This window comes from Oryx dammah, unplaced genomic scaffold (assembly GCF_014754425.2).
Source record: "Oryx dammah isolate SB20612 unplaced genomic scaffold, SCBI_Odam_1.1 HiC_scaffold_18, whole genome shotgun sequence".
NCBI classification, from domain to species: Eukaryota; Metazoa; Chordata; class Mammalia; order Artiodactyla; family Bovidae; genus Oryx; species Oryx dammah.
Window position 1 is genome coordinate 102887656 of NW_024070202.1, and position 24629 is coordinate 102912284.

Consider the following 24629-nt stretch of genomic DNA (forward strand, 5'->3'; position numbering starts at 1 on the left):
CCTCTTCTTGATACTTTTCAAGGTTATTCAAAAGAGAACTCATTTGTTTTTATTATTTGTTGGGCTCTTATTTCACATAATAGTCTGCCTTGCTTCTTTTCATTAATTCCTCTGGAATAAACCTACTTTACAAAGGTCTGTGTCAGAAAGGCCATATGAATCCTTAGTACCAATTTTAGGTTCCTCAGAAAACTCTTGATACATTATTTGTTACTGTTTTGCCAATAATAATATAATTCTATTTTATCTTGTCTAGTTTTAAAATATTTTGTAACAAAGCACTAATGGAAACTTAATTGAAACGCAAGCAAGGTGACTATTACCTTAGATAACGTGGAGATACTGTTTTTTAATTTAACAGTTCCATCTACCCTCCAAGCACATTTAGGAGTTGGCAGTAACCAAGACTGGCCAAGTGGCATATTCTTCTATGTGACAACCTGCTACATTACATTTCATGCTCTTTTGGCTATAAACTTCCCTCCTTTTTTGCTTCTCTCATCTGTTTGCGGAGGTAGTGTGCCCTGTGCCGGCATATTGGGTTTTCTTTCCTGTACCTGTGAAATTACCAAGAATTACCCCCAGTTTTGGCCAGAGGCATTAAAAGAGAAATTATTCTCAGTTGACAGAGTTATTACTGTTTTAAATAGGTAGTCGGAAAGTTGACCAAGTTTGGCCAACTTTTAAAATCCTGGCTATGCTTATATAATTAATTACATAGACCTTCTGAGGCTTGTAGATAAGCAAGGGGCCCTTGCACCAGTAGAGGTAGGTTTCCAACATACACACGATTTTTTTGGCCAGCCTCCAGAGAAGGGATTCAAGCTTTGTACTGCTCTTTTGTTGGCTGTCATCGAAAAATTATATTACAGAATGTATCAAAAATATCTAATTGTTCTTAAGAGTATGTAAATCTTGGAGCTTGCCCTTCCTTGTCTGTTGCTTGCTAAAAACACTGGCAAGCTGAAAAGGAAAGGAAAGGAAATCTCTGGCTGGTGAAAATTTTGTGCCCCAAATAAGTTAATCAAAGTCTCCCAAGGTAACCAAGTGATGAGTGTTTTCTCATTTATTACAAGCAAGAAAATTTATTTGCAGTTGTAAAAATTATCATGGGACTGCAGACCGATTTGCTATAACTGATTGGAAATAAGGATTCTGATTTTTAGTCTGGGTAAGCACATATTTCCAACTCTTGCAGTATGAATTTTGATAAAGCAAAGACTTTTGTTTGGTAACAGAAGGAAAAACGGGACTTATTTATACAGTGAATGTTCACTCTATAGAGGAATGTCCCTCCGGTTACACAGCATCTTCTTTCTTGAGCCACCTCCCCGCTTTATATAGATGCCAACAGGTTTTATAATGCATCTTGAAGGAAGGAGCCTAAGTAATTGCTGCTCCTCTGGGTGAAAGGCCCTGACTACCATATTGCAGTTGTTTTTAGGGAGGTGTGTTTTTGCTAACTTGAAGGGATATGCTGTATTTTAAATTTAAATAAATGTGTGACTTAATATTTTGGGAATTTTTTTTCCTCCTTTAAAACTGGACCTGAACACAGCTTTGAGTTGATATTTGTAATAATCTCAGGACCTGAAAGATTGTAGCATTTAGTGTGTCTTAAAAATTATGTACTGTACCAGCCATGGATTTTTGTAAATATACCTGTCTCCCTTTTTTGTATTATTTTAGTAAAAAAATAATAATAATAAATTTAAATAAAAGGGGGTGGTGATGAGATGTGAATGGGTGTGGGTGTGTATGTTTGTATAAGGCTCTTTTGAGATGAACTGGTGCTTGTTTAATTTCCGGCTCTAATCAGAGCAGGAATATGGACAAACTGCTGCTACCAAACCCTGCACTGAGCCTAGATGTTTCCATTGTGTTTCCTAGTGACTGATCAGGAAATGACTAAGTTAAATTCTTCCCACTGCCATCTTGCCTTTGAATTCTCAATTCTACACACTTTTTGAACTTTAATGGTAAAGCTTTCCAAACTTTGGGTGGTTTGCTGGTCTCTAGTTTTTAGAGAGCTCTTGTCACTATTTTCTAAAAAGAGAGGACAGGTAAAAAATTTTAACCCCCCAAAAAAATCATATTTCATAAAACCCTGATGACTTTTGGATATGTAAGAGGACTTAAACATTCCTAGATGTGGATCTGTGAATTTAGTAAATTGACCCCATTGATAATATATACTCCTTCAGTGCAGGGATTTTTTTTTTTTTTTCTTCTTTTTTTCGCAACAGCCTTGCTCATATTCCAAGTGTAGCTAAGCAAACCCCTGTTTTAAAGCAGGAGCCTTATTTGATTGTGTAGATGTTTCCTGTCTATCCTTTGCGACAGGGCCTTTTACATGAGTGTTTTTTCTTTTTGTATGTGTTACGTGTTGTTGTATTAAATAAAGAGGAATGTACATATTATTCTTGTGTCTGTTGTATCATTGAGTTAACTTGAATTTTAATATCTCATTCTTTCAGTGGTGCTGGAGTATCTCTTGCTTGTATCACTGTGCTGAGCGCTATGGGATACAGAAATCCAGGCATAGGCCCTACCCTCCATGTATTTACAGAGTCTTTCATCATATGACAAGTTACAGTTCAAAATGTGTCACAAAGGTGTGGTCCATGGCCACCTGCCACTTGAGTTCAGAGCAGGGGGGAGAATGGGCTGGAAAGATCTGAGGAGACCTTATCAGGTTGATGACATTTGAACTGGGCCTCCACGTATAAGTGGGATTTGACTGGGAAGGAGGAAAAGGGAGCATCCTTAGCAGACTCAGGAAGAAACGGGAAGGAGGCCAGGCTGGTGTGAGGTGGGTGCTGGGGTGACTAGAGGAAGCCAGACTGGGAGTCCTGGAATGCAGGCATACTAGGTTCTTCCTTCAGATTAGAGGGTGTGTGCCTGTGTGTGCCTGCCTCCAGGGTCAAGGCTTGCAGTTGTAGGTACAGGATGCTCACCTAGTCGCATAGGTGGGCATCTTTTAGTCTTACTTGTAGAGGACTTCTTTAGGGAAAATATTGGCGTGAAAAAAAGAAACCTTAGAAATCCAGGTAAGGAGTGGGAAAGAGGGTGAAAAGATAGCAATTTGTGAGAGAACGATCGAACAGTTTCGTCATTTATAAGTGTATATGTGCATGTAAGATACAGAAAAGAACATATGCCCTCAAATATAAACAGTCCTGGTATTTAAGTGTATTTTCAGTGCACTGTCATTAAGATGAAGTTTAAAGACATAGTCCTTAGGCAGGAGAGGGTAGGCTGCAAGTGCTTTTATGAAAAACTAGTAACATTTAAGGCCAGTTTTGCAAAAGTGTGTTTTTGGGAGTAACAGCCCCTCAAATTTGTAGCCAAGTAATCTGACTACCATCTTGCAAAAGTGGATTAACGTATTAAAACTGCCATTGTTAAACAGGATTTTTTAAAGCCATAATTTCCTCATGCTCCTTTGACTGTGGAATACTTTTTTTCATGTAACTTTGATTAACATTAAATTATATATAAGGCATGTGAAGCACTTAGCACAGTGACTCATAGTGAGTACTAGATAAATGTTAGCTTTTATCATTTATACTAGATCTGTTTTTTTATTGATTATATGGTGTATATGTATATGTTCAAAGTTTTTAAGAAAAAACATGGCCCAAGGAGTTAAGGATTTCAGAATAACCAAGTCAGTATCGAGCCAAGAATTAAACAAGAGATGCAGCCTGTTCTCTGAGGCTCAATTGAATGAGGGACAGATGTCCAGAGGGGCTGGTTCACAGGAGTATAGAAAACTGAAGCAGCAAGTATGTTTTATACTTGTCCATGTAGTCAAGAAATCATTTCCAACCTTAGTTTTAGTGCAGAAAAGTGTCTGTGGCTAGTTCGGAAAAGTGACAACGGTAGATGGAGTTCAAAGGCAGAAATTAACTTTGTTTTTACAAACATATTCTAAGGGGAAAAGGGACTTGTACAAAGGTTTCTGTACAAAAGGGACTCATACAAGGATGTTCGTCTGTGTTGCTCATAACAGTAAAGTTTTGAAACAGCCTAATGTGCTGGAGGGGATTGGTTGAGTGAATAAAATCACACTACTAAATAAAATCATTTTAAGATAAATGATCAAGATGTCCACGTATTATTAATAAAAGAGCAGTTGTAAGTGTTCATGCACATACATAGGCACAGAAAGAAAGGAAGAAACTTGGACATACACTTCCAGATACAAAGAGTGGCGAGAGAAATGCTTCATCTTGTTACATGGATGGATTTTCAGTGAACGTGGATGCCATGAATAAGTTTTTTGGTTTGGGAGTTTTGTAAAGAAACAAAGAGGTGGGCTTAGTTGGAGAAAAGGGGGAAAAAATGAGAAGGAGCCTCTTGCTATCTAATCACTGGGAGAAGGGAAATAGATAATTTATTTCTTCCACTCAGACCCCAAAATTGAATCTGGTTTAGAGGGAAGACACAACTGAACTGCTTGATATAAAGATTTTAGGGGGAAAGATTATTCTTGCACTTGGATAAAAGAAAAAAATACCAGATACATGATTGACAGTGAATGCAAAGCGTCTTTGCTACCCATTGTCCCCCTTTTTCTCCCCCAGACCAACCACGGCTACCAAGTTCTCCAGTTAAAAGTATAAATATGTATCCAACTTTTTAACATTATCTTGGAGGTTATTCCATGTCAGTACATAGAGATTTGTCTTTACTTGTTGACAGTTCATATAGTATTCCATAGTTGCAGTACCACAGTTACTGATGAGCGGTTAGATAACTATTACAGGTCAAATTGTGCTATCCTTTAGGTATTTGGTATCTATATGCATAACCAAACCAGCAGTCACAGGTTTGTTTTGTAATGGATAATAAGGACTGACATTCCAGATTTGAAGCTCAGTGTCTGGAATCTGCAACGTTGCTTCATATCCATGTAAAGCTTTGAGGAATACTTGAGAAAATAAATATTTTTTTTTAAGAGTTTTGAAAATTGGAAGTAAAAGCAGAAGAGCTGACTCTGGGTGCTCGAAGGATTGCATTACATTGCAGGTGAGATCACTAGCTTTTCAAAGGGCAGTGACAGGTGTCGGCTCGAATGATGGTTCTTCCTCATCGGAACGTGCTGTGGTGTGGCTTGTTTTCTTTCTGTCTCTGTGTGTATTTACCTCTGTGTCCCTGTGTCTGTCCCTTCGCTATTTCCCCACTATAGTTTCTGTACCAGGGTGGCACAGCATGCAGAACAGGGTGACATTAGACTTGGGCTTTGAGGTCCCCTTCATGAAGGTGGCACTTCAGACAACATGTGGCTTTCCGTTCAGCCTCCTCGTTTCTGCAGGGATAATTCCCAGTGGTGGGTTTTGCTGTTGAATTAAGAGACAAGGTAAGGAAAGCACCTAGCATAGTGCCTAGCACATGAGAACTAACACAGGGTGGCTGCTATTATTCTGTCTCTTCCGCCTCTTTTCTTCCCCCGCGTAAATTCATGCTTCCTCTTGCTCTAATTTTCCCAAATATATAAGTGAAACCAGTACTTTTAAAAATCTTAAAATATATATATATTTAAAAGTACAGGAGTGGATAAATACCAGTTAAAATTCTTCCATCACAAGTGTCAATCCCTTGGCATATAAAGTAAAGGGAGACTGCTCTAAACGTCTGTTAAGCAAAACAATTAAGGGAATCTTTTGGTTCGTGTAATGAGCAGTCTAGAGGTAAACCTAGCTTTGTTGCTGTTCAGTTGCTAAGTCGTGTCACTCTTTGCAACCCCATGGACTGCAGCATGCCAGGCTCCTCTATCCTTCACTGTCTCCCAGATTTTGTTCAAATTCATGTCTACTGAGTCAGTGATGTTATCTTTCTCATCCTCTGCCACCCCCTTCTCCTTTTGCCTTCAATCTTTCCCAGGATCAGGGTCTTTTCCAATGAGTTGCCTCTTCCCATCAGGTGGCCAAAGTATTGGAGCTTCAGCATCAGTTCTTCCAGTGAAAATTCAGGGTTGGTTTCCTTTAGGATTGACTAGTTTGATCTTGCTATCCAAGGGACTCTCAAGAGTCTTCTCCAGCATCACAATTCAAAAGCATTAATTCTTTGGCGCTCAGCTTTCGGTATTGTCCAACTCTCACATCCATACATGACTACTAGAAAAACTAGATTTGACTATACAGACCTTTGTCAGCAAAGTGGGGTGTCTGCTTTTTAATATGCTGTCTAGTTTTGTCAGCTTCTCACCGTCCACACTGATTGGAGTCCAAATCACTACTTCCACTTCCTCCGCTTGTATTGAAGTAAAGCCGTGAAGAGAAATAAAGCTTTGTCCGGTGATTCAGTTTTACCTCTGTCTCTGCCCTTGCACTCAGAGTATCAGGCTTCACACGTAACCCTCTGACAACTACTGCCTCTCCCATCATAGTTTGCTGCTGCATTCAAACTGTGTGCCAGTGTCTGTGGTATATCGCTCATTTCTGCTTTCCGTACGGCAGATGCAAAGCAGTGGGTTAACTGTGTACCTTAATCCATAGCACATGGTTTTCATCTCTTAATAGAAGCTCTCGTTTCCTCATTTTATGATAAATTAGGTTTCTCCTTCCTTTCTTATCCCCCACTCCCTCTATCCCAAAGGTACCCACCCTTAGTTTTGCTTCTTGTTCTGCTTCTTGTTCTTCATTTTTAAAAATCCTCTTTCATGTCTTCTAGTAAACTTTTAAATTTTCTCTGTAAAGGTATTGTTCAGGTATTGATTTCTAGGTACTTTAGATTTGTTATTTTCACAAATGGTTATGTTAATATATTTTCTAGTGGTTTTCTTGGGATCAATGCTTTTGATTTCACAAATTGAGTTAGTATCCAGCAGCTTTATTATCTTCTAGTTACTTGTCTGATTATTAATTTTTTAACTGAGTTGATCATATAATTACAAATAATGGCAGGTTAATTTCCTCTTCCAATTTTTTCACTTTTTTTTTTGGTCATGCTATGTGGCTTGTAGGATCTTTGTTCCCTCATCAGGTATTGAACTTGGGCCCACGTGGTGAAAGTGCTAAGTCCTAGCCACTTGGCAGCCAGGGTTCCCATCTTTATTTCTTATTTTAATGGGAAAATTTTCCAAGTATAGCATTTATTCTATATTTTTGGTATATAGTTTTTATGAAGTTAAAATTCTATTCCTAGTTTTCTGGAAATCTTATTAAGTATGAATTAAATTATGTCAGTTGCTTGTCCTGTAGCACCTATATATGATCAATCCACTTGTAGACAGTTTCTTAGAAGTGTATTAAAAATATTTTTATTAAAAAATATTTTTAATACATAATCTCTGTTGCATTTGCATTTGTTTTCCTGCTCTCATTCTCTGTTTTTGTTTATGTGCATCTTCTTCCTTTTCCTTTGGTCTTGGCATATATTGAGTGAATATATGTTCATTATGGTTATATCTATTTTCTTTTTTTTTCAATTGAAGTATAGTTGATTTACAATGTTGTATTTGTTTTGGTTATATCTTTTTGATATATTTTTCTTTTCAACAATATATAATGTTGCTTATCTTTCTTTATATTTTTGCCTTAATATTAAATTTAATATCTAAGCTATCTATATCCTGAATAGTATTTTGTTGTATTAATATATTATACTTTTATATATCCATTTATTAGTGTAGATACTTGGGCTGTTTCCACTTTTTTAATATTATGAATAATACTGCTATGAACATTTGTGTACAAGCTTTTGTGGAATATATGTCTTCAGTTCTTTTGTATATATACCAAGGAATGGTATTCCTGGGTCATATGGTAACTTTATGTGTAATTTTTTTGAGGAAACATCAAACTGTTTCCCACAGTAGCTGGACCATTTTACATTCCCAGCTGATGTAAAATATTGTATATTATAGTATACAATATAGTGATTCATAATTTTTAAAGGTTATATTCCATTTATTATTATAAAATATTGACTTTCTTCCCCATGTTGTATAGTATATCCTTGTAGCTTATTTTATACCTAAGTTTGTACTCTGCCCACTTCCCTCTCCCCGCTTGTAACCACTTGTTTGTTCTCTGTACCTGTTGAGTCTGCTTCCTTATTATATTCACAAGTTTGCTGTATATTTTAAATTCCATATGTCAGTGATATTATACAGTTTTTGTCTTTCTCTGACTCATTTCACTTAAGCGGGAGGGCTTTCAAAGAGACTTTTTGTGCTGTAAATTTTCCAAGGCCTTGTATGTCTGAATATATCATCTTTCTGTCCTTACATTTAAGTAATAGTTTAACTGGATATAATACTCTTAGGTTATTTTCCTTAGGAAAATATATTCTGTATTCACTTAGAATATATAACTTCACCAGTTTTCTTGTCTCCACTGTATTTTTTAGGAAGACTAATATAAATGTAATTCTTATGCTTTTGTGAGCTTTCTGCCTCTTCTCTCCAGAAGCTTTTAGCATTTTGTCTTTTTAAAAACTTTTATTTTTCACTGGAGAATAATTCCTTTACGATGTTGTGTTGCTTTCTGCTGTCCAACAATGGGAACCAGCCATAAGTATACACATATCCCCTCCCTCTGTTCTTAAATATGACGTAATGTGTCAAAATTTTGATTTTTCCATAATTTTTCTATTTGGTGCTCCATGAGAACTTTGGAATCCTTTTTATCTTTAATTTTTGAAAGTTCTTACTTATGATTTAAGTATCTCTTCCCTAAATCCATTTTCTCTCTTTCTGGGTGGGATTCATATTGTTCAGATATTGACTTATTATTATTTCTTAAATGTTCTTTCATATTTTTCATCTCTTTCCAGTACCTTCTAAGAAAATTGCTTGAGCTGATATAGATAATTATTCATTTTTCAGCTAGGTAGCCATTGTTTTTATCCACTGTATTGGGGTTCTTCAGCTATTACATATTTCATATATATTTCCATTTAGTTCTACATAATTGCTTGTTTCTTACTATTATCCTGTTTGTGAGGACTTTTATTATGCTTAAGTTTTTGATCAGTGTTGTTCCATTCTGGTTTGTCTAGTATGGTATGTTGCATTTTTTGCCTCTCTGTTGTGATTATATTCCTCAAATATCTCATTTTCATGTGTGAGCTGATTTTTCCCTTGGTTTAGCAGCATTCTTAGCTGGTGAAGTGTACTAAAGAGTGAGGCCAATGTCAGGGCCCTAGCATGTGCTTAGTGGGTTGGGAGCATCAGACCCACAAAGTTCTAGACACCAGAGTCAGATCTTGAACCAACTGTAGGTCCAGTCCTACAGTTTTTCTACTAACTTGCTTATACTGGCTTATTTCTGCATGTGTTTGGTGATTTCTTCTTTTTTTAATATACCCCTGCACTTTGACTTTGGGCATTCTTTGAGGCCTGGATTTAAAGTGTGTTCCTCTAAAGAGTATTTGAGTTTGCTTCTTCCAGGTTTCTAGGGACATTACCAATCCAAGACCACTTCAAACTAAATGTTCACCTTAAGGATTTCAAGACCACAGAGATAGGATGACTTTCCAGCCACAGATGTAGATGAGTAGTTACTGCTGGTGGTTAAGAATTCTTGTATAGAAGCTTTTCCTCACATGCCACCCAGCCCTGAGCTGAGACAGAAAAGTCTCCTCTCGGTGAGGTCAGGGATATTGTTTTCATTCCCAGCAATAAGGTTAATTGTTGGGGGTGCCATCATTTTGTAAGAGTTTATGATCTGACCCGGGCTTCCCTGATGGCTCTGTGGTAAAGGATTGCCTGCCAGTGCAGGAGATATAGGTTCAATCCCTGGGATGGGAAGATACCCTGGAGGAAGGAAATGGTAACCCATTCCAGCATTCTAGCATGGAGAATCCCATGGACAGAGGAGCGTGGCAGGCTACAGTCTATGAGGTCCCAAAGAATTGGACACGACTGAGGAGCATAGCAACATGATCTGACCTACCACTAAGGTGATATGAGGCTTTCTTTTTTTTGGACTGCCTAAGGCAAATTAGAGCTTCCCTTGTGGCTCAGCAATACAAGAGACCCCAGTTCAATTCCTGGGTTGGGAAGATCCCTTGGAAAAGGGAAAGGCTACCCACTCCAGTAGCCTGGAGAATTCCATGGACTATATATAGTCCATGGCGTCCCAAAGAGTCAGACACAACTAAGTGACTTTCACTAAGGCAAATTAAAATCCACACTGTAGGCCACCAGGATTATCCCTCAGGGTAAATGCTACTTTTATTGTTCCCTTTCTTTCTTTCTGATTTCTGGTTATTCTGGCTTCTTTTACTCATTCACACTTTGAAAAAATATTTTTATGTGTATGGAAATTTCACCCAGCACTTTAAGGTGTCTTATATTGAGATTTCTCTGTACATCTAATCTTCCACAATGTGAAAAACAAGAGTCTTACAGTAATTTTCAACTTCTAGGAAATATTTCAGAATGTCAGCTAATACCTTTGCACAAAGATTTTCACACCAGCACAGTGTTTAATCAAGAAAGAGTTCATAAATATCCAACAATAAAGGAAGTGTTAATAAAATTCCTTCTAAATTATATTTATGGGGAATTTTTATAAGGATATTTTTATGATGTTTTCATGATAAGAGATTAAAGGTATGATTTCATATCACAAAAAAAGTCTTATACATAGTTTTCATAAAAATAGCTATCTCTCTATATAAACATATGTTAAGGTCAAGGTCCCTGTCCTCAGTCATGTCTGATTCTTTGCGACTCCATGGACTGTACCCGCCAGGTCCCTCTGTCCATGGGAGTCTCCAGGCAGGAATACTGGAGTGGGTTGCCATTTCCTTCTTAAGGGCATTTTCCTGATGCAGGGATTTAACCCACACCTTTTGCATCTCCTGCATTCGCAGGTGGATTCTTTACCACTGCGCCACCTGGGAAGCCCCATAAACATATATAATATTGAAATTTAACAAATCAACAAGATTATATTTAATAATTAATATGTAAGGGCAAAGAAACTGCCTGCAATGCAGGAGACACGGGTCCAATTTCTCGGTCAGGAAGATCCCCTGGAGAAGGGAATGGCAATCCCCACTCCAATATTCTTGCTGGGAAACCCCATGGATAGAGAAGCCTGGTGGGCAACAGTCCATGGGGTCACAAGAGTCGGACATGACTTAGTCACTAAAATGAAAAAACAAATATTAATAGTTCTGTATTAACCGTACATTCAAGCAGTCCAGTTCACTAGCCGTGTTGCCTGCAGTGCCTCAGGCATCCTGATGAGAGAACGGGGGTTCCATAAGGAAGGTCTGAAAATGGTACCTTCATTTACTAAAGTGAGACTCTCTGTGTCAGTTTCACCAGAAACCCCAAAGGCCGAGGACAAAACAGTAGGTGCCAAGTCCATCCACGTTCTAAAGGGAAAGGGAACTAGATTACCTGTGTGCCACGTGAAGACTGTGAAGAGGATCCTGGGAAGCACTCCCTCAGTGCTGGGACGGATGAGCTGGCTTGGCACCTGCCTCCAGGCTCCTTGAGAGAATGTGAGTAGATTCCTCTGGAAGCAGTTGTCAATATGCTGGACATTTCCTTTCTGCTGCCCAAGCAGGAGAGGGTCGGGGTGCTTCCTCTTCAACTCGTGCCAAATGAGGGAGCCCCTCCACAGGACTGTTTGGAGGGCTTGACCCATCTCCGGTGGAATCTGAGGGACAGAGGAGCCTGACTCACTCCTTAAAGTCTAAAGACAAGTGAGGGGTAGGTGACGAGCTCCTGGAGAAGACAGAAGAGGAGAGAAGGCTGCATGGGGAGTGTGGCATGACTGTATGCCCAAGTTCCCGAGTACCTGTGAGTCTGATGTGGTTCTCAAGAAAGGGAATCAGATTTGCTCATTTTAAGAAGGAACCCAGCCAAAGGGAACACTTGGATGTATGAAATGACTTCAGTGGAGGGGCGGATCCTGGAAACTAAGTGGCTGGTGCAGGCATCCTGAGTAACTAGAGGACACGGCCCACAAGGGATGGCAGCTGAGAGATCCCCAGAGAAAGAGAAACTATTGAGCTATAAAAGAAGAGGCATCGCTGGAATCTGCTGCTCCTAGAGGTCACGGACACCAGCTTATCTCTCTACCAACGAAAAAAACCTCATCTCTTCTCTCCCTTGCTGCAACTGCTGCTGGAACAGCAGCCAGCAAGGAGGCAAGAGGGAGTGAGAATCAGAAATGACACTGACCCTGATAGCCCTTCTCTTCACATTTCCAGGCTGGAGGAGGAGAGAAATGTTAAATCAGAACTGGCATTTGCAGTTTTGATCTGATACTGGATGAGACTGGTTCATACCTTAAAAAAAAAAGACTTTTTAAAATGAGAACTCTTTAACCTGTTTGTCACCTAAAAGAAAAAAAGCCGTGAATTTCATCCAAGCATAACAAATCATTACAGCAAGTGTGTAGGGACACTCCTGGTGTAGGGGCACTCCTGAGAAAACAACGTTGCTTTCTATTTATACAAATCCAGCTTGTTCCAGGAAGAGGTTACATTTGAAGAGCGGGAGAGAGAAGTAGGCTGCATCCTGCAGTCCCAACTGCTCATCTCAGCCTGTGGCAGCCTCAGCTGACAACGGGGAGAAGTTTTATGGAAACAAGTTTGGAGTTTTAGTGTTAAACAGGTTGAACTTTTTAAAAAACCAAAGTGGGGTCAGGGGTTGGGGGAAGAAAAAAAAAAGCCAATTGCCTGTTATTCCCTGCAAAAGCTATGTGAACCACCCAGGATTTCATGCCAGAGAGAAAGAAGTCCATGAGCAGCAGTGGTGGGAGGGATAAATTGCATTCTGCTTACATCCAGCAAGTCTGGCTTGCTGGTTAATAGTCACCTTTGCTTCTGAGTGTTATACTGCAGTCTATATGCTACAGGATGTTATTGGTAAGGTTAATGTTTAAAAGTAAGACCTTTAAAAAGCAGAAACTACTATGAAATGGGAAGTAGACTACATAAAAATACATAAGCTACACTGATGCAGTGATTAGCTTGCTGGAAAGGATTTACAAGAGCTGTCTAACTTAAAATTTACCTATTTTTCTTTTACGAAAGGGGCGAGTGTTTCTCACTTGCTTTCTGTGATGACAAGAGGCTCAGGAGTATGCTGCTGTGTGGGCTACAGCCTGGTTTTTGGCAGCCAGCATTCATTCCTACATCCTTTTATGTATCACAGGGATTAGAATTATGGAAACATTTCCCAAACTCCTTGCCTTTGAGGTTCTGGATGTGATTTCTTTCTGCCAGATGTATTCATAGGGTATTTTGTAGATGGGAGGGAAAAGCGGCAGCGCCTAGCAAAATGGGCTGTCTGTGGGAGACTTAAAAGTTCTCTGCAACTCACAGGAAATCTCCTGTCAGCTCCTATATGAGTACTTGGGGGCGGGGGGCCCACCCCTGACCCGCCCTGGCGGGGGGCGGGGGGTCCCTGTATTTTCGGACCTGGGTAAGAGCAGCAACCTCCCGATACTCTGAACTGCTGAATGTGAGTGGCGACTTCCCCTGACTCCTGCAGGCCCTCTAATATGCCCTGCACTCAACTGCTTTCTGCTTGAAAAGCCTGCAGTGGTTTCTCTTTTTCTGATTCATCCCTGATGGATACAACTGCCTAGCTGATCTTCTGAAAGAAATGAACATATTTAAAGGTTCCCTTTAAGTTAAAAGTAATTTTTTAAAACTGTAAGTGACTGCCTTTTTAAAAGAAACTCATGCAATGAAGAGAGAAATTTGAAAATGGATGTTTAGAAATGTTTATCACTGTGTGATCTTGTTGCCCCAAATGTGTTAGACCAAGATTTTCAAAATAATAAAACATATTGTATTACACTGCATTTTCAATAAAGTATGTTCATCTTTCTTTACTGAGAGAAATTAGGACTTTGTTTTTTACTGTTAATAAATACAATAAAAATGTTTTCAAAATACTGTTTTTCATTTTTAAAACATTTTATTTCTACTTTGTGCACATTTTAAATGTATATACTACACTAATCAATAGTACATGTATGTAATTTTAAGATAAATACAAAAACTTATGGGGGAGGCACAAGATTTTTACAACTGTGGATACACAAAGAAGTTTAGAAATCACTGCCTTGTGACACGTCTCTAGAATCATGACTTATGGAAGCAAGTGCCTACGTATGTCTCATCTCAGAATCACCCTCTTTCATTAGTCTTGTCTCTTTCCCACTAAAATTTCCCCCAGATTCCCACGTGCACAGCCAGGTAGCCAGTCATTGCTGTAGTTGCAGAGTTAAGACTAGACCTCCAAGGGTCTGTTCTACCATTTCTCTTGAGCATAGAAAACTTGTCCCAGAACTTCTCCTGTACCTCAGAGCTTGAAGGACATAATAACAGTGGCCTCACAATGGCTGGGAAATGGAGGCAGGGTCTTGCTTAAAATGTGGGCACACACACAAGCTGAAGATGGTTTCTGCACATCATTTGGGTCTCTGCTCAAATGTCCTTACCTTATCCAGAAGGACTGCCCAGAACCCGAAACAGGTCTTAATCCCCGGCCCCTGGCTTTATTTAGTTATTTTTCATACCACTCCTCACCATTTGACAAATTTTATGTTCTGCTTGTTTATTTGCTTATTGTCTGTCTGCCCCTTTCTAGAATGGAAACTTTCATGAGTAGAGGAAAGACTGACCTATACTGCTTGTGCTTTTGTTTCCCTAGCATCTAGAAGTGCCTGCCTCATAGTAGAAGCTTAATAAAAATTCATTGAATGACCAAGAATTTGCTCTCCCAGCTGCCTCTTAACAGCATGGGCACATGACGCAGGCCATGTCTGTTAGAAGTACTCAGCCCAGAGCTCTGACTCTTAGGTAATGACTCTCTCCATTCTGGCTCATGGTGGAGCAGAGGAGCCAGCCACTGCCGGTGTCCTGGAGCCACAGGTTTGCTGTCGGTGTCCAGACCCTGTGCAGCGCCCCGTGTCAGCACTGCAGACTGCAGTGACTGTGCCTGCTGCTGTTCACTGGACCACATCTGGAGCAGGCTTTTAGGTGAGGTGCTTGGCTGTGTAGCTTCCAAACCTGGTCTCTAACCTTACCCAGTTCTGATTATGACACCCCACCTCTTTTTCATAAAAATCCCTTTTCTGCTATAAAACTTTTTTTAAGTTTGAAAAATAGGCTTTGGAGTTAGGACTGCCTGAGAGCAAATGCTGGCTTTATCACTGAGCAGTCAGTAAAGCTGACTCAACCATGGAACTGCCTTGAGCTTGTTCCCACATTTCAAAGTAGGTAAAATCAGAGTACTACCTCATAGGGTCCCAGGAGACATTGCCTGTGAAATGCCCTGGGACACAGTGTGCACCCTTGCAACCTTAGGTTATATAAGGTCAACAGAAGTTTTTTATTCGACAAACAGTATTGGTTTTAACTGACTGCTAACACTTTTAATTAAAGAAGCATTGCATTGACTGATTTGATTTTCTGTTGACACACAGTTGTTCTAAAATTTAGTGGGATTTATTCCCAAACAACAGTCATGTTATTTTAACGTTTCTTTAGGTTGACTAGATTCATCTGGGCAATTCTCTGCTACATATGACACCAATTAAAACTATCGTAGTTTGTGGATGCTACTGGATTGGAACATTCAAGATGGCCCACTTCCCTGGTTGGTAATTAGTGCTGTCAGTTGAGAGCTCAGCTGGGCCTGTCTCGGGATTCTTCTGTGAGCCCTGTGGTTTTCATAGCATAGTAGCTAGATAAGAAGCACACTGTGAAAACTAACAGCTTTAAAGCCTGGGGTACCATAGAAGTTCCAGAACATTCTACTTATTAGTTAAAGCTAGTCACAAAGCCTGCTCAGTTTTAAGAGGAGGAATGGTGGGAAGGATGGGTAAAACGCTTCACCTCTTGTCGTAAGAAACAACGTATATATGAAAGGGGAAGCTTGTTAGGAGGCCGTCTTTGGTGACAAGTGGCTACACAGAACTAACTTTTTATGATTATCTATTTACTCTGCTTTAGTCTAAAAATGGAAGAAAAGAGTCCCTTAGCAGTTCAGTAAAAAGGAACTCAGAATTATGTCTTATTGCCCCTTACCATAACATATTAACAGTTACTGAAAACCTACTTCCAATTATTCTCCTCCTTTCTCAGAGCTGGCTTAAATTTGCAACATCTTTGAAAGCTGGATAAACAAATTTCAATTTAGGGGAGAATATCTGCAAGAGACCAGACCACCTGACCTGCCTCTTGAGAAATCTGTATGCAGGTCAGGAAGCAACAGTTAGAACTGGACACAGAACAACAGACTGGTTCCAAACAGGAAAAGGAGTACGTCAAGGCTGTATATTGTCACTCTGCTTATTTAACTTATATGCAGAGTACATCATGAGAAACGCTGGGCTAGATGAAGCACAAGCTGGAATCAAGATTGCTGGGAGAAGTATCAGTAACCTCAGATATGCAGATGACACCACCCTTATGGCAGAAAGTGAAGAACTAAAGAGCCTCTTGATGAAAATGAAAGAAGGGAGTGAAAAAGTTGGCTTAAAGCTCAACATTCAGAAAACGAAGATCATGGCATCTGGTCCCATCACTTCATGGGAAATAATGGGGAAACAGTGGCTGACTTTATTTTGGGCGGGGGCCCTCCAAAATCACTGCAGATGGTGACTGTAACCATGAAATTAAAAGACGCTTACTCCTTGGAAGGAAAGTTATGACCAACCTAGACAGCATATTAAAAAGCAGAGACATTACTTTGCCAACAAAGGCCCGTGGAGTCAAGCAAGGCTATGGTTTTTCCAGTAGTCATGTATGGATGGAAGAGTTGGACTATAAAGAAAGCTGAGCGCCGAAGAATTGATACTTTTGAACTGTGGTGTTGGAGAAGACTCTTGAGAATCCCTTGGACTGCAAGGAGATCCAACCAGTCCATCCTAAAGGAGATCAGTCCTGGGAGTTCATTGGAAGGACTGATGTTGAAGCTGAAACTCCGAATACTTTGGCCACCTGATGCGAAGAGCTGACTCATTTGAAAAGACCCTGATGCAGGGAAAGATTGAGGGCAGGAGAAGGGGACGACAGAGGATGAGACGGTTGGACGGCATCACAGACTCAATGGACATGAGTTTGGGTAAACTCCCGGAGTTGGTGATGGACAGGCAGGCGTGTCGTGCTGCAGTCCATGGGGTCGCAAAGAGGGGACACGACTAAGCGACTGAACTGAAGATACAGGCAACGGTCAATTTAGGTAGGGTCCAGCGGTCTTAAGTTTATCTTACTGGCAACGGGGAGCCACTGCGAGATTTTAAGCAAGGGGTAATGTCGTTGAGACTCAGAAATGAATTTTCCGATTTATGCAACTAGATAAAGAACCAAAATAAACTCCTAGTTGTTTCCAATTAACTAATTCTTAATTAACTCGGAGAAGGCAATGGCACCCCACTCCAGTACTTTTGCCTGGAAAATCCCATGGACGGAGGAGCCTGGTAGGCTGCAGTCCATGGGGTCGCTAGGAGTCGGACACTAACCCACTCCAGTGTTCTTGCCTGGAGAATCCCAGGGACGGGGGAGCCTGGTGGGCTGCCGTCTATGGGGTCGCACAGAGTCGGACACGACTGAAGCGACTTAGCAGCAGTAATTAATTCCAATTCCCTGCTGGCCCATGTTTCCCACTGAACAGCCAACTCAGAACGCAAGACAAACGTTTCTAACTGGCCCCTTACTCTGCGGAAATGCCTTCAAAGTTTCAACCGGAAACAAAATGACCGCTACAAACGCCACCTAATGGCAGGATGGAGGGCAAGCTAAGTCCGGAAAGCCGCAACACCGGAAGGGGCCGGCTGTTTCCGGAGAAAACCCAACGCAACAGAAACTCTAGAGGCGAATCTAGAAGAGTTAGCCACCGTCCCAGGAGGATTCGGCTCCGCGACGTCGCATGTGCGCTTCAGCGCAGGCGCGGGGGTACCGCGTAGGAAACGTGTACACAAAACCGTGCGTGCGCCCGTTCTCCGTCCGGCGCATCGGTGCTGTTTTCGATGGTAAAACCTTTGGAGCTGTAACGCGGAGTTTTGTTTCTTGAACTACAACTCCCAGCATGCCTCGCCCCCTATTATTGGTACTAAGTGTGGTTTCCTAGGATAGGTTAAAAGGAAATTCTGACATGACGTACCAAGAAGGAAAAAAATTGAAAACGTTGTTTGAGCACGTTATTCACAGAAGCCCCAGTGGCCTAATGGATAAGGCATTGGCCTCCTAAGCCAGGGATTGTGGGTTCGAGTCCCATCTGGGGTGGCAAGGTCTTTTTTCGCCTTTAAAATGAACTTTTCAATAAAACTTTTGCCTTTTCCCCTTCTTAAACAATTATAGAGAAATATGCTAACTTGATTTTACTTTTTAACGATGGGAAGTGTATGCGTGGTTTTTCTAGGTTTGGGGCTACAGTTTGCGAGAATCAATAGACTTCCATTTCCTTCTGAGCCGTAATCTCGTTAAGATTTTGGGAAAGCCGATAGGTTCAATTTTTATATCCCCTTTAGAAATAAAATCTTAAAGTTTTCTATTTTTAAATTGACACCCACTTGCGATATGCCCTCATTTTCTCCAGGTTCAGCGGTGGTCCGTCAGCGAATGGCGTCTGACATGACGCAGTCAGGAAACGAACAAGGACCTTCTTTCTCTCCGCCAGGCTTTTTCCAGGCCATTCAGTTACACTCGGCTTTCGTTTGCTTTTCTCTTAACACCTTAGGAAGCCGCTCGGCGTTCGATTAATGCTGCTCGGCAGAGAAGGGAAGTGAGACATCCCACTATCCTGCAATCGATAGGGGGAGCCTGCAGTCTGGTCTCAACCCTGCCATTAAGCGGCTGGGCGGGAAGGTGAGGGAGCAGGAGGGTCGTAGGGCGCCGTCCCGCACCTGACTCCGACGGCGGGAAAATGGCGGCCTTAGGGTCGCCGCTGCGCACTTGGCGAGGCCTTCTACGGGAGTTGCGCTACTTGAACGCGGCCACAGGCCGACCCTATCGCGACACCGCGGCCTATCGGTACCTCGTCAACGCTTTCCGTGCACATCGGGTACGGAAGCCTGTGTCCGGGTGCTCCAGCGTCCCCTTTCCGGGGAGGGAGGGAGTCGCATCTGGGCGGGATGGAGCGCGCCTGGCCTTAACCTTAATTCTGAGGCCCAGGCTTCCTCCAGACAGACCCAGGCCCTAGGCCCTGGTCTAAGATCTAAGCCCAGGGACTAAGCAAGGACCGGCGGGAGAGCAAAGTCGTCCTGGGGTAGAGCCGTCCCTGGAGAGTCCACTGGCTGTCTTTGGCCTGTGTGGATGGGAAAGTTAGAGGAAAGTGAAATGGAAGAAACAGAGGGACAAGCAGAAAGATGAGTATAGGGTTGCTAGTCACAGCATCTATCCAACACGCGCCTTCACTAGGAGAGCTATTCTGAGAAGCAGTTCTAGATGGGGCGAGGGATATTGGGAGCTACTTGAAGAGCATGACTACATCGCCACTTTTAGCTGGCTCAGTGGTAAAGTATCCGCCTGCTAATTGAAGAGACGCGGGTTCAACTCCTGGGTGGGGAAGAGCCCCTGGAGGAGGAAATGGGAGCTCATTCTTAGCGGGTCCCAAAGAGTGGGACAGGACTGAGCACGCACGTTGTAGAGCTGAACTAGACACCTCTAACGAGGTGGTACTGTTAAGTTACAACATTAGTGTGATGTATGACCAAGTAACAATTTTTCCATCTGTAGCAGATAAATATGAACATCCATCAGTTCAGTTCAGTCGCTCAGTCGTGTCCGACTCTATCCAGCGTCCTTGAACAATTTTTATGGATTCTGCACTCCAGCACTCCGTTTACCCCGGATAGGCAGGATGGAATGAAAGACAGTATCTTTTTTCAAATGGGGCAACTGAGACTCGGGGACAGTTGAACTATACAAGCCCAACTAGATTTAGAGTACTGATCTGGCTTGGAAAGAATCTGCAGTCTATCTCAGAAGTAAGTTGAATAATTAGCTTGGGCTTTAGCGAAGGAAACCTGGTGTCCTTTGAGCAGTGTGGAAAGGGGAGAACCATTATCTTAAACTCTTGATTTTCTGAGCCATGGAAGTTAGAATGCAAAATGTTAGAACTAAAGTTCAACTAAGTTTTGAACGGTCACAATATTAGGTACTAATAGGAACTTGACTACAAATGACGAGTAAGATCCACATGGGTCTTGTCATTTAAGAAGCTTGCATTCCACCTGAGGAGCCATTTGACCAAGGACTTAGAATAAACAAATGCTAAAGGAGACCCTGGAAGAGGTAGGCTTTACAGGATGGAATCTATTAAATTTATTACCCAGGAACTTGAAGAATATTAGAGTTAGCAAGTAAATGAGGGTTAGAAAAAGTCCAAGAAGCTGCACAACTGAAAGCCAAGAGGGTAGAGGAACTGACAGTTGAGAGCAGCTAAGGCTTAGGGTGTGGTGGATGAAGTGGAGGAAGATGAGGTAGGCAGGAATTTAAACTTTCTTGTAAATGCAACAGGAAGTCACTCTAAGATTCTTAATGTGACAAGATTATAGTTTATGCCTTATGGAGGCCACATTATTTGCCCTTGAGAGAGGCCTGGAAATGGCTGTGAAATCCCTTGGGAATAAATGAGAAATTCATGCTAAATATTCTGGAAACAACTCTTTGGAATGCATGAGAGGAATTGGGAATGGTTTCTATTCCCTGCTGGCTCAGAGCTAACTCAGTAATCATTTTTGCCTATTGTTTCTCCTTTCTCTAGGCTGAAGGGATTCAAATAGGGAGAGATCTCCCCTTTCGCCATAGGGGAAATACAGCTTTCTATTTCATTAGATCTCTTGATCTCTGGTGGTTCATTTACTAAGTTATATTACTGACACTTCTCTCCTCATAATTCAGGCTTAGCTTAATCAAGATTGCTTATGTGCTGTCTTATACTAATGTAGAATTCCTGTTTCAAATTCTATCAAACTAGACTTGAGAGATGAATATTACTGTTGATGCTTAACGTTAGTGTTGATCTCATAAATTTTTAATTATAAAAGTTAAATTGATTAAAACAGATAAATTCTGTTTTTGAGCAGCTTATATTTTCATATATATGATCTGAAGATCTTAAATCAGACATACTAGTTTTCAGATTCCAAACCTAGATATTCCAGTAAAGAAAGGTCAAAGAAAAGCATATTTAGGCAGTGGTGCCTAGAGCTTAATCCACACTTGGGCAGGGCTCCTTAAGTCATTTGAGGCTATGCATACACCTCCCTCCACCTTTCCTGCCCCTTTATCACAGCCTCAGAACATAAAACTAGTCAAGCAAAGTCTTGTGTTCTAATGTACTTAATACTAAAGTTAATTATGACCAGCTTCAGATGACCTTAGGTCATCAGAATATAGATTTTTTAGATGAAAACGTAAATTGTGAGAGGGAGTATAATTAAGTAATATGAACATATGATTCTCATATATATAAAACCTTCATTTTGTTACTGGTGAAGACAAAACTATTTTTCAGACAAAATAAGTTTTTAATTTTCATTGAAAGGCATGTGCCATGTTAACCAAAGTCCACAGTCACATAAAATAAAGTAGTCCTTCATTTTTTGAAGGGTAGAAAGTTCTATATTTTATTCCTTAGGTGACATTAATGATTAGTGACCTGACTATAGTTCCCCATCTCTGCATTAACCAACCATGAAACCTCTCTGGACTTTAGATCCCTCATTCGTTAAATGAGGATGTTGAAATGAGGTAACTTTTTTTCCCAGTATTAAAATTTGAGGACACTCAATGAAATGCTTCAGTGAAACTCGTAAAATTCTTCAGTTAACAGGTGGCCAAATTACAGATGTACTAAGTATACACAAACATATGTTTGTATTTCCTATGTGCAGTTTACTTTTATTCTAGAGAATGCTTGTTTAATGATGCTGTCTCAATACAGTACTCCTGTATCTGCAGCTGGGCTGTTAATAGACCATCTGACCTTGCTACTTCTCCAGGTCACCAGTGAGAAACTGTGCAGAGCCCAGCATGAGCTTCATTTCCAAGCTGCCACCTATCTCTGCCTGCTACGCAGCATTCGAGAACACGTGGCCCTTCATCAGGAATTTCATGGCAAGGGTGAGCGCTCAGTGGAGGAGTCTGCCGGCCTAGTGGGTCTCAAGTTGCCCCAGCAGCCCGGAGGGAAGGGCTGGGAGCCATGATGGAGAAATTCCTTGGATGCTGTCTTCATGCAAGAGTTTACTAATTTCTGTCAATATGTATTTATCATTAAATTTTTTTTAAAAGTTTAGAGGTTTTCTCTGAAATTTTGTTGACTTGAGTGTTTCTCAGGGAGGTTTCATCTTTACTCTCAGTGAATTTACTGAAGTTCTTACACTAGGCTGATTGATGTTCTTGATTTACTTTGAAAACTCAGTTATTTTTCAATTTAAAAAGTAATACAGCCTATTATTAAGGAATTAAAATGGTATAGATATATAAAATAAAGCCCTCTTATCTTTTCCCTTGTATCTCCCTCCCCTCTTCCAAACCCATTACCAATCCTACAATTGCTAACAGTTGGTGTGCATCCTTCTAGATGTTTCCTATGCATAAACAAATAATTATACAGATGCACCTTTTATTTAAAAATACACAAATACGATGTTAAGATCCTGGTAGGAAACAGATGGTACATTCAAACAGGGTTATTGAGGAGAGTTAACGATGGGATATATATGGAAATGGCAACCCACTCCAATGTTCTTGCCTGGAGAATCCCAGGGATGGGGGAGCCTGGTGGGCTGCCCTCTATGGGGTTGCACAGAGTCGGACATGACTGAAGCGATTTAGTAGCAGCATGTATATATATACATACATGATATAGTTTGAATTAAGGTGAATGAGATGGGCTACAACAGTGGAGAGCTAGTGCCTCCCTAGGCCTGACCCTTAGGTAATGAGAACATGGCCACCACTTAAGTACAGGCTGCAGAAAGACCAGAGAGAGGGTGATGGAATGAGAACACTGACTTCTCTCCCCTTCTGCCTTCTACCCTCCATGTCAAATTGCTCTTCCTCTTGAATTCTTTATCAAGGTGAAGGACTCTACCATGCACTTGGCTGAAAAAGTCAAGAACTTGGGCTTCATTCTGTATTTCTCTTTCTTCTCACTCTCCACATCCAATCAATAAGTTTGGAGTGAAAAACAGTTCTGCAAGAACTGTTAGCATCACTATCTCTGTCCTGGTTCAGGCACTGGAAATCATTGGCCTGAACTATTAAACTAGACTCCTAAATGTTTCCTTTGCCTCTAACATCCTGAATTCCTTAAATAAAAATTCTCTCTGAACTACCAATAATTCTTTACCTGTGCCCCCTTTGTGGTATATGTCAGTTTCTTCTGGAATAATTGTAGACATATAACCTCTTTTTCCCTGAACTGTCAGCTCCTTTACAGTAAGGAAGACACCTCATTCATTTTTGTATTCTGTAAAGCGTCTTCCACAGTGACTTACATAGTTATTCAGTGTTTTGAATGCCTGGCTCAGTCCTACTCACTAGGAGTACAACCTAAACAAACACTCATAAAGTACTTCAAAACATCATCTTTTTCTTCTAAGAGATTAACATTAAAATAACAGTGTTAAGAGTCAAACCAAGCATCTATTCGATTGAACAGATCAAAAAAGTAAAAATGCTTAATATCCTATCTCCCCTGCTTTATTTCATATATGCGTGTGTGCTCTGTTGCTTCAGTCGTATCTGACTCTGTGTGACCCCATGGACTGTAGCCTGCCAGGCTCCTCTGTTCATGGGATTCTCCAGGCAAGAATACTGGAGTGGATTGCCATTTCCTCCTCCAGGGGATCTTCCCGACCTAGGGATTGAAGCTGCGTCTCTTCCATCTCCTTGCCCTGGTAGGTGGGTTCTTTACTACTAGTGCCACCTGGGTATATTATTATCCGAAGATGTTTTACTTTACTAAGATGAAGAAAGCAAGAGGATTAAGATAGACCGATCTTTTGATTGCTTTTGTTAAAATATATACCCAGGCGGCTGTATATAATAATATTTTTTTTTTGGCTACGTGGCTTGTGGGATCTTAGTTCCCCGACCAGGGATTGAATCCAACACACAGCAGTGAAAATGCCAAGTCTTAACTACTGAACTGCCAGGGAATTCCCATAGCATTTTTAAAGAATGAGAGTTGAGGCAGAACTGCATAACAGGGTTGTTGTTTAGTCAGTAAGTCCTGTCCGACTCTCTTTCAACCCCATGGACTGTAACTTAGCCGGCTTCTCTCCATGGGGTTTCCCAGGCAAGAATACTAAAGTGGGTAGCCATTTCCTTTTCCAGGGGATCTTCCCAACCCAGGAATCAAACTTGTACCTCTTGCTTGGCAGGCGGATTCTTTACCACTCAGCCCCAAGCCCTGAATAGCAGGGTAAGAAATACTTACTATGGGTTTGAAATCATATAGTGTGCATGCTCAGTTGCTTCAGTTGTGTCCTACTCCTTGCGACCCCACAGACTAGCCTGCCAGGCTTCTCTGTCCATGAGATTCTCCAGGCAAGAATACTAGAGTGAGTTGCCATGCCCTTCTCCAGGGGATCTTCCTGACCCAGGGGTTGAACCCACATCTTCAGCTCCTGCACTGCAAGCAGATTCTTTACTGCTGAGCCACCGAGGAAGCCTGAAATACA

At 41.0% G+C, this 24629-nt stretch overlaps 1 protein-coding gene and 1 non-coding gene across 3 annotated transcripts; both read left to right on the forward strand.

The window, feature by feature from the left end:
• The first annotated feature begins 17782 nt into the window (after window positions 1–17782).
• On the forward strand, window positions 17783–22232 carry FMC1 (formation of mitochondrial complex V assembly factor 1 homolog). Of its 2 annotated transcripts, none has more exons than XM_040259984.1 (3): window positions 17783–17966; window positions 18533–18997; window positions 21942–22232. In XM_040259984.1, exons 2-3 carry the CDS (start codon window positions 18860–18862, stop codon window positions 22143–22145), a joined length of 342 nt encoding a protein of 113 aa, XP_040115918.1. In that variant the 5' UTR covers window positions 17783–17966; window positions 18533–18859; the 3' UTR covers window positions 22146–22232. The 2 variants fall into 2 exon arrangements, with proteins under 2 accessions (XP_040115918.1, XP_040115917.1); XM_040259983.1 differs by having other exon boundaries at window positions 17805–17966; window positions 18674–18997.
• TRNAR-CCU lies at window positions 18147–18219 on the forward strand. The gene has a single exon. It is a non-coding gene; the product is annotated as a tRNA-Arg (tRNA).
• Window positions 22233–24629: the final 2397 nt, after the last annotated feature.